This window comes from Esox lucius, chromosome 13 (assembly GCF_011004845.1).
Source record: "Esox lucius isolate fEsoLuc1 chromosome 13, fEsoLuc1.pri, whole genome shotgun sequence".
NCBI classification, from domain to species: Eukaryota; Metazoa; Chordata; class Actinopteri; order Esociformes; family Esocidae; genus Esox; species Esox lucius.
Window position 1 is genome coordinate 4,513,249 of NC_047581.1, and position 14,674 is coordinate 4,527,922.

A 14,674-nucleotide genomic window follows, 5' to 3' on the forward strand; every position below is an offset into this window, starting at 1 on the left:
CTAAATTATACCTCTGATGTGCTTATCTTTTTGCATGTAGTCTGTGGCCTCGCGTCCTGACCCTTTCCACTGAGCAGTAGAGAGGAGGGAAAGGGAAGAGGGAGACTGAGTGAGGGTGAAGAAGGCTAAGGGGGAGGCAGTGGGGGGTTCTTTAGGTATGTGTTTGGGTGTTTCTTTCTTTTTCTGTTTATTTCAAGGTGTTTTGCCAACATTCATGGCCCCCAGTGCTACAGGCAGCAGTGGAACCCGATAACGTAATCACATTGCCCCATAATTGTTTGTGGGCATGGTTCTCTTTTCTCTGAACACTTAATTTTGGTTGTTGATAAAAAATAAGACTCAATAACATCTGTAGTAGATGCAAGAAAGCCTCCTTGAACCTTGAAAAAAAACAAGCCCAAATCCTGTGGGAAATGTTCTTTGGGAAAATTAAATAAAATAAGAACTCTTTGGCAACACAGATCAGTGCTTGGAATACTGACAGCCAAATGAAACATTAATGAAAAGAACACTCTTGCTTACAATCAAGGATGGCTGAGATTTGATAAAGCTGGGGGTTGTTTTGCTGCCCCTGGTACTTGAAGGCTTGAACACGATCTTGAAATATGCTTATAATGAGGTCTTTTTAGAATCTAATATTCCAGAATCCAAAAAAACGATTCTACATTTTAGGATAGGGTCTTCCGGCAGGACAATTACCACAAACTCAAATAAAAAAACTCCCAGGAATGGTTAAGAGGAGATGCTGGATATTCTGGAGTGCAAATAGTCCTATTTGCCTGTAGAAAGGTGCTTATTCATGGCTGAAAGAAGTATTGTATTGTATTAGCCAAGAAAAGTCAATTGCTTCTGTAATGTTTAATATCCAATAAAAAGGCTTGCTAATGAAAAAACATTTTCAAAAAATTATTCAATTCATTTGAGAAGAAATAGGTCATGATTTAAGTAACAGGATGTCTATACATTTGGTCTCAGCTGTTTCCCTTAGGGCATTGTGGTAGCATGATACAAACTGACACAGAGACAAAAGTTGGAGAATTCCGCTGCTGTTAGCTGCAGTGAGTGAGAGCCTGGAGCAGTGTAGGAATGGGTTCAGCTGCCATATCCTTTTATCTGCATGCCCATGGATCCCGTGTTTCTACTGATGCTTCTGTGCTATCTAATAATCCCAGTCCCATCATTGGGCTCTATGAGCCTTTGGCTTACAAGTCCCCAAGCGGAGGACCATTTGTCTAAGTGGATATTCAGGTGGAAACAAATGTGAAACGGTTTGACTGGCCAGGAAAAAGTCTAGGTCATGATGTGTGTGTATGTTGAGTGTTTGTCTGTGTGTGTGTGTGTGTGTGTGTCTGTGTGTGCTTGTGTTCTCAGGACTTAATGTTTGTGAAGTCTCTGTTCCACCATGCAACGCTTCCTTACCTCCAGTTTTGCTTTTTATCTACCAATTAATTTCCACCATCTTCGGCCATTTTCATAATGTTGGCTACTTTCATACTGACTGATCAGACAGTAATCAAATTCACCTGGTTCTTCTTCTGTTATTATAGTAGTCACACAGGAATACAAACACTTTTAAAACTTACCTACTATAGTGTAACTATGCATTTGAAATTTACCTAGATTTTTAAATAATAATTATGAATAGCAGTTACCACTTTCTGTAGTCCTGATGGCCTACAAGGCCTGGATATATCTCAGAAGTTAACAATCTAGTCTGTACAATTTATTTTTAATGTCTGTTACAATGTTATTTTTATCTGATCTTTTTCAAAGACTAGATAGTAAAATATAATGCCTTATACACTTCAATGATGGCTTTTATTGTGATAAAGAAAATATGAGTGCTGCCAGCATAATATCCTGCTGCTAAAATAACTCTAATGAAGCCTTGAATGTCCATCACTATCGTCACCTATATTGATAGATGTATCAATGTCATTCACAAATGGCTAATTAGCTGTTAAAACTGTGAGTGGTGTTGTGGACATTTCTCTAACCAATGTATTCTCACTGATTTAAGGACTGAGTCCCCTTGTTCAAATTAGAAAAGGAATGTGGGAGTGGGGGATCTGGAATTTGCCTAGGGGGCATCATAGTCTGGTATCGGCAGATTATAAAGTTACTCATTAATCTGCGCATCTGTATAACTCATCAGGGCATCTATTGTCTGTCCGGGTGCTGTAAAAGTTCTTTAGAGTTCAAGAGGTTACCCATGTGGGGAAGGACAGATTGCCCCTTGTGTGAAGCTTAGGTATTGACAGAACAAAGGGAATGTGTTTTATTGACATAACAGATGGGCAGCAACTCACCACACCCCTTTTTCCTCTACAGATACGAACTGTTCATGTATTAAGTTAGAGACTCCTCGGATGATAATGTTTGTAAGCGTTTGACGAGTCTCTCTATTTGAAAATAAACTGTTAAATTGTGCCAAGAGAATTTTGTCTCTGTACTTCCACCTTTAAAAGTTCTGATCGATGAAATTGCCATCACAGTGGCAAAAGAGAATTTGTTCAGGATAGAAAAAAACCTTGCTGGCTACAACCTTCAATAGCTACATTATACAGAAGCCTGCCATATGAAACTGTTCACCATTATATTGTGGATTTTCAAATTATGTCTTAGGATTTATTCAGGATAGACAAATATTTTGCTGACTGCACGGATTTCTCGTTTTTTCACTGGGCACCCTGTTTTGTTTAAAGAATAGGGATCTATCAAAGTCAGATCTTCTCAATACATGTAAAGTCTGATCTTCTCAATACATGTTTATGGAAGTGTACCATAAAATGTTGAACAATAAAATGGACAATAAAATGGACAATAAAATGGACAATAAAATGGACAATAAAATGGACAAACTACACACTCATTGACTTCCAGTGGGACATGCCAAAATGCTGCGTGCTAGCATTTGTTGAGACCTGTCTAGACCGTATGGTGCCTGACTCTGGTTTTTCCATATACTGGCAGGACAGAACTTTGGAGTCAGGGAAATGTAAAGGCGGAGGGGTCTGCATTATGGTTAACTCTGGCTGGGTTTTGGATATTGCAGTACTTTCAACATGCTGTTCAACTGACCTGGAGCTCCTAACTACACTGAACCAAATTATAAACGCAACACTTTTGTTTTAGCCCCCATTTGTCATGAGCTGAACTCAAAGATCTAAGACTTTCTCTATGTAGACAAAAGGCCTATTTCTCTCAAATATTGTTCACAAATCTGTCTAAATCTGTGTCAGTGAGCACTTCTCCTTTGCCGAGATAATCCATCCACCTCACAGGTGTGGCATATTAAGATGCTGATTAGACAGCATGATTATTGCACAGGTGTGCTTTAGGCTGGCCACGATAAAAGGCCACTCTAAAATGTGCAGTTCCATCACACAGCACAATGCCACAGATGTTGCAAGTTTTGAGGGAGCGTGCAATTGACATGCTGACTGCAGGAATATCCACCAGAGCTGTTGCCCGTGAATTGAATGTTAATTTCTCTACCATAAGCCATTTTCAAAGGCGTTTCAGAGAATTTGGCAGTACATCCAACTGGCCTCACAACCACAGACCACGTGTAACCACACCAGCCCAGGACCTCCACATCCAGCATCTTCACCTCCAAGATCATCTGAGACCAGCCACCAGGACAGCTGCTGCAACAATCGGATTGCATAACTAAAGAATTTCTGCACAAACTGTCAGAAACCGTCTCAGGGAAGATCATCTGCATGCTTGTTGTCCTCATCGGTGTCTCGACCTGACTGCAGTTCATCGTCATAACCGACTTGAGGGGGCAAATGCTCACATTTGATGGCATCCAACATTTTGGAGAGGTTCTCTTCACGGATGAATCCCGGTTTTCACTGTACAGGGCAGATGGCAGACAACATGTATGGCGGTTTGCGCATGTCAACATTGTGGATCGAGTGGCCCATGGTGGCGGTGGGGATATGGTATGGGCAGGTGTGTGTTATGGACCACGAACACAGGTGCATTTTATTGATGGCATTTTGAATGCGCAGAGATACCGTGACGAGATCCTGAGGCCCATTGCTGTGCCATTCATCCATGACCATCACCTTATGTTGCAGCATGATAATGCACGGCCCCATGTTGCAAGGATCTGTACACAATTCCTGGAAGCTGAAAACATCCCAGTTCTTGCATGGCCAGCATACTCCCTGTTCATGTCACCCATTGAGCATGTTTGGGAGGCTCTGGATCGACGTATACGACAGCGTGTTCCAGGTCCTGCCAATATCCAGCAACTTCTCACAGCCATTGAAGAGGAGTGGACCAACATTCCACAGGCCACAATCAACAACCTGATCAACTCTATGCGAAGGAGATGTGTTGCACTGCGTGAGGCAAATGGTGGTCACACCAGATACTGACTGGTTTTCGGACCCCCAATGCAGTGAAACTGCACATTTTAGAGTGGCCTTTTATCATGGCCAGCCTAAAGCACACCTGTGCAATAATCATGCTGATCAGCATCTTGATATGCCACACCTGTGAGGTGGATGGATTATCTCGGCAAAGGAGAAGTGCTCACTAACACAGATTTAGACAGATTTGTGAACAATATTTGAGAGAAATGGCAGGTGTTTTGTGATCCAGCCGATGCGGACATTGATGAATACATATACTCCGTCTTAGCATATATCTCCAAGTGCATTGATGATTTCATCCCGAGGGTCAATGTGAAGATTTTCCCCAACCAAAAGCCCTGGGTTAATGGTAATGTCCGTGCTAAGCTCAGAGCACGGTCCTCTGCTTATAGTTCCGGGGACCTGTAGACTTTGAGGAGGTGCAGATATGACCTACAGGAGGCCATCAGAGATGCAAAAAGAGACTACAGAGATAAGTAGGAGTCTAACTTCCACAGCTCTGACCCCAGATGCATGTGGTGTGGGCTGCAATACATCAGACTATAAAGGGATGGCATTCCAGGCTGTGTCCTCACAGGGTCTGCCAACCACCTAGTGGAGGTATTCACCTCTATATTAAAACTCTACTTGACTCAGTCAGCAGTCCCCGCCTGCTTCAAGCAGACCACCATTGTTCCCATACCAAAGAAACCTTCCATCACCTGCCTGAATGACTACTTTGAGCGGTTGGTCAGAACCCACATCTGCTCCACCCTTCCTGATACCCCTTTCAGTTTGCATACTGCCCCATTAGATCTACGGATGATGCCATCACCCTGACGGCACACACCACCCTCTCCCACCTGGAGAATAAATAAATAAATAGGTAACACATACATAAGGATGAAGATGAGATGAGATACATGAGGATGCTGTTCGTGGACTACAGCTCAGTATTCAACAATATTGTGCTCACTATGCTTGTTGCTAAGCTCAGGACCCTGGGACTTAACACCTCCCTCTGCTATTAGATTCTGGACTTCCTGACAGGCAGACCCCAGGTGGTGAGAATGGGCAACCTCACCTCCTCTACACTGACCCTGTGCATCGATGCCCCCCAGGGCTGCATACTCAGTCCCCTCCTGTACTCCCTGTTCACACATGACTGCATGGCCACTCACAGCTCCAATGTCATTCTTAAGTTTGCGGATGACACCACCATCCTGGGCCTCATCTCCAGCAATGATGAGAGCGCTTACTGAGAGGAGGTAGGGACCTGGCTACATGGTACCAAGACAACAACCTCTCTCTCAATGTCTGCAAGACTAAGGAGATGATCGTGGACTTTAGGAAGCGACAGAGGGCCCCATACACATCTCCATCGATGTGCATCAATGGAGTAATAGTGAGTGAGGTCACAAAGGACCCCAGGGTAACTTCTAAGCAACTAAAGGCCTCTTTCACATTGACTAATGTCAATGTGCATGAGTCCACCATCAGGAGAACACTGAAAACAAAGGTGTGCATGGCAAGGTGGCAAGAAGTTAGCCACTCCTCTTCAAAATGAACATTACTGCTTGTCTGCAGTTTGCTCAAGGTTATGTGGACAAGCTAGAAGGCTATTGGAAAATGTTTTGTGGACGGTTGAGACCAAAATATAACTTTTTTGTTTAAATGAGAAGTGTTTGACAAAAGTAAAACACTGCATTCCAGCATAAGTACCTTATTCCATCTGTGAAACATGGTGGTAGTATCATGGTTTGTGCCTGTTTTGTTGCATCTGGGCCAGGAAGGCCTGCCATCATTGATGGAACAATTAATTCTGAATTATACCAGCAGAATATATACCCAGCCAGAGTTAACCATAATGCAGACCCCTCCGCCTTTACATTTCCCTGACTCCAAAGTTCTAAAGGAAAATGTCAGGACGTCTATCCATCAACTGAATCTCAAGAAAATGTGGGTCATGCAGCAAAACAACAACCCTTAGCACAAATGTTATTTTACCAAAGAATGGCCAAAGAATAATAAAGTTAATGTTTTGGAATGGCCTAGTCAATGTTCTGATCTTAATCCGATCTAAATGATGTGGAAGGACCTGAAGCAAGCAGTTTATCTGAGGAAACCCACCAACATCCCAGAGTTGAAGCTGTTCTGTATGGAGTAACAGGCTAAAATTCCTCCAAGCCCATGTGGAGGACAGATCGACAGTTACCGGAAACGTTTAGTTGCAAATTATGCTGTGCAAGGGGGTCACACTAAATACTGAAAGCAAAGGTTTACATATTTTTGTCACTCACAGGTATGTAATATTGGGTCATTTTCCTCAACGAATAAATAACCAAGTATAATATTTTTGTCTCATTTGTTTAACTAGGTTCTCTTTATCTTCCTTTAAGAAAATCTGATAATGTTTTGGATCATATTTCTGCAGAAATATAGACAATACTAAAGGGTTCACAAACTTTCAAGCACCATTGTAAATCGAACAGGGTATCATAACAATGCCATTTAATTATTGTTTGGCAGAACAATGGAGTTTTACCATTAGTTATACATATTCATGGTGACACCGGAACCTAAATCTGGTAACCAAGAATGACCAGTGACTATAATAACATAATGCTTTGTAATGTGTGTCTTTGTGAGAGTGCGCCTGTCAGTGTTCAGCACATCAAAAAAGCTTTACTGCAACAACAAAACAATCATTTCAGAGATCACATTACCCACAGGACAGATGTGGTATATGAAGGTTGGCTTAAAACCTGGCTCAAAATGTCTTTCAACCTATACTTCAAAAAGAGGTGTGGCATTAAAGAGTAACTGTTGCCAAAAAAGATACAGTGTTTCCTGGATTTATAGAGGGCTGTTAATTAAGTGTTATGTGCCTCTGTGAGTATGTAGCTTATGTAAACAATCTTAGTGTACTGGATTTTTATCTGTGTGACTGGCTCTGTATGACCTTGTGTCCCCTGATTTTTACACAACATTGGATAGATGACTGCCAATATGCTTTTTGTTGCCTATCAAAATGATCACACTCTTTCGTCATGCCAGATTTTTCTCTCTCCAAAGCCTCTACCCATAGACGTGGTATAATTGCAAGTTAGGCTCGCGTGTTGGGGGGAAGCGTTCACCACTGCCAGAGATGCTTGTTTCCTTGGTAACCGGGTTCTCTAGAATTTCTCAATGCTTACCTTATGGTTGTACCCTTTTGGAAATCTCGAGCCGTCTGTGATAGGGATTCAATAGATTTTTTTGAGAGTACAAATAAATCGACCCACGTCTTGTTTTGACATAGACTACTAAAACAAATCGCCTATTTCAAAGTCTGCTATAATTGTGTCTGCTTAGTCTCCAATAATTAATGAATCAAATAAAAAAGCATTTATATTAAAATTAATATTAGTGTGTATTTCATTATCAATTAAGGAATACACTTGTATTAAGTTTTGATGTCAGTTAATATGGCATTAGCACAATATCATATATATATGTAGCTTCAGAGCTGAATAGCACGGGTAAGCGAACAATTATCAGTTTCAGTCTGCGTTGTTTTAAAAAAAAATACTTTTAAATGATTACTGCAGACTTTCAGCAGATCATTCACTATTCTATCCTACGAAAACGTTAATATATCAGGATTTCAAGCCTACAGAAAATCATCATTACAAATAAAAATGATTACTTTATTAGTCAACATCTAAATTCCAAAGCCATTTCAAATATCCACTGATAAAGCTGTAATTTCTCGTGGCATCAATATTAAATATTGCAAGAGCATTCGAGCAGAATACTAAAGGTATACCAAGCGGCTTGAGTGGAAGGGCACGCGCGTCGCTGCGCGGGCACGATTTCTGGACCAAGGACAGCCGCTCGCGCTCAGCATCAGGTCATTGGACCCTAACAGCAAAGCAGAACCTCGGACCGTAGTCGTGTCAAGGGCACGGAGACATGGATCTCATAAATATTGAGAAAACACAAGCTCTGCCAAAACAGATTAATCTATGCGAATTATAGAAAGCATTTTCTATCGGCAAAGAAAATCAACAGGATTTACCCACCACAAACCAAACGTGTTATTATTATTTTAAAACGGTAAAGTAATACAGGTTTAGAGATCAGCTGGAGTAAAATCGAAGGAAGCACATTCCTCTACTGGGCGGACTAATGTAATTGCATTCCACTGGTATCGCTGTTAGCACAGGGTCGAGAGGACGTGATCCACGAAGACCGGTTAACTGGGTTGGCTACGACGCACAACCACTCTCAATAGGAGACTCACTCTGGGTCCAGTTGTGTCGATGTCAATATGCGTGTATTTATGCTTGTGTTTTTCATCTCCTGCTCCTGTGCGGGTGGTGGATGTGAACCAAAGATCGTCAATATCGGAGCAGTCCTGAGCCAGAAGAGGTATGAACAGGTGTTCAAGGACGCCGTCACACAGGCGAACACGCTGTATGGGAAAGATAAGTTCAAGATGAACGCCATCTCTGTCACTCATAAACCAAACGCAATTCAAATGGCTCTCTCCGTCTGCGAGGACCTCATCTCGAACCAGGTAAGCATTAATATTCTAACTGGGTAACTGCTTATGACATTTTGGAGTGTAGCTCTAACTGAATTTTAACTACTGCATTGTAACTAGGCTACCCATGTTTACTACTATTTCATCATTCCGTATGTCGGGAGACTGAATTTTAGGATGGCCGCTTATCAAGGCTTGATTGGTTTGTTAACATTGTGTTATAATAAAGAGAGAGAGAGAGAGTTATAGTGTGTCTCTGTGTGTGTGTGCACGTGTGTGTGTGTGTGTATGACAGTGAGAGACATGCGTCATGTTTTTATGTTTGTCTTGTTGTGACTTTTATGAATGGGGAAACAGGTAGCAGAAGAACGTTATAAAATAGTTGCTACAGGTTGAGAAGAAAGACAAGCAGTTTCAATTGTTGCAGTTTATTCTCTGGAGAGACTCTGTGGAAAAGGACCAGGTCCCAATTATCAGTCCTTCATCCCAAGTTGCGAGCAATTGTTCACTTTGATTTATTTGAAAGGACATTATATTGGTTATACTTCAAACAAGCCTCAAACAGGTGTGACAGGAATGACTTTCTTTATGTTTTTTATTTACCATTCCTCTTCGCAATCGTTTCATCATATGTAAATAATGTAAGCTGTTTTGTCAATACGGAAACAACAACAATGAATATATGCATTAGGGCCCATATTAATTGAAATGACATTGGTAAACTACTGTATGTCTGGAATAGACCAGCCGTTTGGAACTTTTAAAATTGTTTGTACGTTTATCTGAATATTATATATATCATTATATTATTATATTTTAATAGTCAAGACTATCATAATAATGTAAATATATATAGAAAGGTATTATTATTTAGAGACATTTTTAGTTTAACATCCAAGTAAGACAGTGTTGGAAATAATGGATTTAGGCGTCACACAAACATCAACAGCAGCACACTGTAAGCCATCTATATACATTTACATAACAATGATATGATCCAGTTGATTAAAATGTTATTTTACATGACGTAGACTAGAAATGAGTGTGATCTTGTCAGCTATTGGTCAGGTAAGCATTAGACATGGGGGTGCCACGTTACATGCCAAAGTGAACGTTTGTGATTTTATCGGCCTATTGAATGGAGAATAAACCCAAATGGTGGGGCAATTATGGAGCAAGGTTGAATAAAGGTGGACTGAGAAAGTCCTGTTCTGAGGTAATGGCTTTGCTTTAAAGCTTTGTACAGAGGGAGATCACTCTTGCAAAAGAAAATGAGGCCAACATGGCGTCAGTAGGCCCACGGGTTGACAGCTGCTTTGTTGCCGTGAGTAAAGTACGACAGGGCTGCGTTATACAGTGATGTAGAAGATTATAGCCCACTCACCAAAGCAACAGCTCGGATTATAATGCTAGTGGGGATGCGGGTGCGGGATCACACATGACACACACATCCTCTATCTTTCTCCTTCTCTGCCCCTCACATCTCTCACTAACACAAACACACAGACACACACACATCCTCTATCTTTTTCCTTCTCTGCCCCTCACATCTCTCCATAACACAAACACACAGACACACACACATCCTCTATCTTTTTCCTTCTCTGCCCCTCACATCTCTCACTAACACAAACACACAGACACACACACATCCTCTGTCTTTCTCCTTCTCTGCCCCTCACATCTCTCATTAACACAAACACACAGACACACACACATCCTCTGTCTTTCTCCTTCTCTGCCCCTCACATCTCTCACTAACACAAACACACAGACACACACACATCCTCTGTCTTTCTCCTTCTCTGCCCCTCACATCTCTCACTAACACAAACACACAGACACACACACATCCTCTGTCTTTCTCCTTCTCTGCCCCTCACATCTCTCATTAACACAAACACACAGACACACACACATCCTCTGTCTTTCTCCTTCTCTGCCCCTCACATCTCTCACTAACACAAACACACAGGCACACTCAAAGAGCAGCAACAAGAGGTTTCTCTGTAGGCCTATTCATTCCATATTCAAATTCAGGAAACGTTTTGTGATGCATTTTGGTTCCTGTATTTTAATGTGAGGGTCAGATTACTGTGTGATAGATTTAATACAACAGTCTTGTAGGATACACACCTATTGGTTGCAAATCCACTTAGCATATCCTACTTAAAAGGTCCAAAGGGTTTTACTGGTTCACTGATATCATTACCAGTCAACCTCAAAACCACTCCCCAGGCTATCTTGAACAAATCCAAAGCATGAAATGGCTGGAGATCCGGTCCCAAATGTTTGGTTTGAGAATTACTGCATTAGCTTACTGATGACATTCAATTTAACAGGATGTGGGGCACATTGTGGTAAATCAGTTGTCATTGAGTCATGTGTGTCTGTGTGCCGATGTAGAAAATCAACCTTGCGGGGGGGGGGGGCAGTTCACATATGATTCCCGTGTATAAATAATCATGTGTGGTCACACAGCCACTTTAGCATGCTGTATCATTTAAAGGGTTTTACCATCTCTCCACAGGTTTATGCCATTTTGGTGAGCCACCCACCACAGTCCAATGACCACCTCACCCCGACTCCTGTGTCCTACACGGCAGGGTTCTATCGCATTCCGGTTGTGGGGCTCACCACCCGGATGTCCATTTACTCAGACAAGGTGAGACACACACACACACACATACACACATAATGTGATCCTGTTGATTTCTTCATTTTATACTACTCGTCGCAGGCACACAGAAGATCTCAAATTTAGCAAGTAGTGGTGTGGTGCTCTTTGATGTTGGGACCCTTTTTAATGGGTACCACATCATCCAATTGCGTATTACATCACAAATGTTGTATTATATGTAACAACCAAAACATAAATAAAAGCCTTAAATAAAAAAAGATCCCTAAGTGCATCTTTAATAGTTAAGACATTAACAGACTGGTGGGTTGGCACTTAAGTTTGGGTTAATGTAAAAAACCCACCCAAAAAACATACAAATGAAATAAAAATGCAATTTAACATCATCTTTGCTAGCGGCAAGGATTTGAGATGTCAACTGCAATTGCTGACTGTGATAAGTTGCATCAGGCTCTGAGGCTCCTGGGTTGCATCCCAGCAGTCTTTCTACAGTTATTTTTTAATAATATTTTTAACACATTATTACTGTAAGCATATGAAATCTGACAGATTTATAAGCAGTGGGTATAGAAAGTCACCAGTCGCTTTCAAACTGTTCACCTTTTGTTGCCTGAAAGGAAAACACATAAAACACATAAAAACACATACAATATTTATGTATTTACAATTAATAACCCACAATATTCAAGTGAATATAAAACTCTGTTAAAAGTAAAACAGTTAAACACCTTATTTGTATAAGTGAACACCCCCCTTGATTAATAATTGGTGAAACCATATTTTGCTTGAATTACATTATTTATTTATTATTCTTATTCTACATTAATTCATTATTATTAGTACATATAACCCTAACCCTAACCCTTCCCTTCATAATAATGTTGCCATACCCCTTCCACTTCATAATAATGTTGCCATACACCTTCCACTTCATAATAATGTTGCCATAGCCCTTCCACTTCTTAGTAATGTTGTCATACCCCTTCCACTTCTTAGTAATGTTGCCATAACCCTACCACTTCTTAATAATGTTGTCTTACCCCTTCCACTTCCTAGTAATGTTGCCATAACCCTACCACTTCTTAATAATATTGTCATACCCCTTCCACTTCCTAGTAATGTTGTCATACCCCTTCCACTTCTTAGTAATGTTGCCATAACCCTACCACTTCTTAGTAATGTTGTCATACCACTTCCACTTTCTAGTAATGTTGTCATACCCCTTCCACTTCCTAGTAATGTTGCCATAACCCTATCACTTCTTAATAATGTTGTCATACCCCTTCCACTTCCTAGTAATGTTGTCATACCCCTTCCACTTCTTAGTAATGTTGCCATAACCCTACCACTTCTTAATAATGTTGCCATAACCCTACCACTTCTTAATAATGTTGTCATACCCTTTCCACTTCCTAGTAATTTTGTCATACCCCTTCCACTTCCTAGTAATGTTGTCATACCCCTTCCTCTTCATAATAATGTTGCCATACCCTTTCCACATCTTAATAATGGTCTTAACTGTGCTCCAAGGGATAGAAAAAGCACATCCTGACTTGTGCTTTTCCACAAGATAAATCTGAACTTGTTCTCATATATTTAAGGAAAGTTGTTCTCTATGCTTTTATTCTGAACTAATCAAAATCACTATAGTTGATCACAAATGGAAGCCAATCCAAATAGTTCACTTATCCACATAGGGTATTTTATAAATTGTTTACAATTGCATCTCCACTTGGATATTATGGGTTACTGTGTGTAAATAAAAACTGAAAAAGTCTGATTTTATGTGTTTTTCTTTCAGGCTGTAATCCAACACATGTTGAACATTTTCAAAGGAGGCGGTGACGTTCTATACCCACTGTATAATATATACACAGTGGGGCAAAAAAGTATTTAGTCAGCCACCAATTGTACAAGTTTTCCCACTTAAAAAGATGAGAGAGGCCTGTAATTTTCATCATAGGTACACTTCAACTATGAGAGACAAAAAGAGAAAAGAAAATCCAGAAAATCACATTGTAGGATCTTTTATGAATTCCTCTGTAAAATAAGTATTTGGTCACCTACAAACAAGATTTCTGGCTCTCACAGACCTGTAGCTTCTTCTTTCAGCGGCTCCTCTGTCCTCCACTTGTTACCTGTATTAATGGCACCTGTTTGAACTTGTTATCAGTATAAAAGACACCTGTCCACAACCTCAAACAGTCACACTCCAAACTCCACTATGGCCAAGACCAAAGAGCTGTCAAAGGACCCCAGAAACAAAATTGTAGACCTGCACCAGGCTGGGAAGATTGAATCTGCAATAGGTAAGCAGCTAAGAAAATGGAAGACATACAAGACCACTGATAATCTCCCTCGATCCGGGGCTCCACACAAGATCTCACCCCGTGGGGTCAAAATGATCACAAGAACGGTGAGCAGAAATCCCAGAACCACACGGGGGGACCTAATGAATGACCTGCAGAGAGCTGGGACCAAAGTAACAAAGGCTACCATCAGTAACACACTACGCCGCCAGGGACTCAAATCCTGCAGTGCCAGACGTGTCCCCCTGCTTAAGCCAGTACATGTCCAGACCTGTCTGAGGTTTGCTAGTGAGCATTTGGATGGTCCAGAAGAGGATTGGGAGAAAGTCATATGGTCAGATGAAACCAAAATAGAACTTTTTGGTAAAAACTCAACTTGTCGTGTTTGGAGGAGAAAGAATGCTGAGTTGCATCCAAAAAATACCATACCTACTGTGAAGCATGGGGGTGGAAACATCATGCTTTGGGGCTGTTTTTCTGCAAAGGGATCAGGACGACTGATTCGTGTAAAGGAAAGAATGAATGGGGCCATATATCGTGAGATTTGGAGTGAAAACCTCCTTCCATCAGCAAGGGCATTGAAGATGAAACATGGCTGGGTCTTTCAGCATGACAATGATCCCAAACACACAGCCCGGGCAACGAAGGAGTGGCTTTGTAAGAAGCATTTCAAGGTCCTGGAGTGGCCTAGCCAGTCACCAGATCTCAACCCCATAGAAAATCTTTGGAGGGAGTTGAAAGTCTGTGTTGCCCAGCAACAGCCCCAAAACATCACTGCTCTAGAGGAGATCTGCATGGAGGAATGGGCCAAAATACCAGCAACAGTGTTTGA

At 41.1% G+C, this 14,674-nt stretch overlaps 1 protein-coding gene across 6 annotated transcripts in view; it reads left to right on the forward strand.

Annotated features, from left to right (window-relative positions):
- The first annotated feature begins 8,206 nt into the window (after positions 1 to 8,206).
- The window catches only part of grin1b (glutamate receptor, ionotropic, N-methyl D-aspartate 1b), a 53,666-nt gene continuing 47,198 nt past the window's right edge, over positions 8,207 to 14,674 (forward strand). For 3 of the 6 annotated variants that reach the window (XR_002197690.3, XM_010900107.4, XM_010900108.4), the window contains exons 1-2: positions 8,207 to 8,928; positions 11,426 to 11,560. Coding sequence is in view for 5 of the 6 variants with exons in the window: in XM_010900107.4 (XP_010898409.1) it covers positions 8,680 to 8,928; positions 11,426 to 11,560 (384 nt within the window). In the remaining variant the exon portion in view is untranslated. The remainder of the gene's footprint in view (positions 8,929 to 11,425; positions 11,561 to 14,674) is intronic. The other 3 variants (XM_010900110.4, XM_010900109.4, XM_029124641.2) reach the window with 1 other exon arrangement.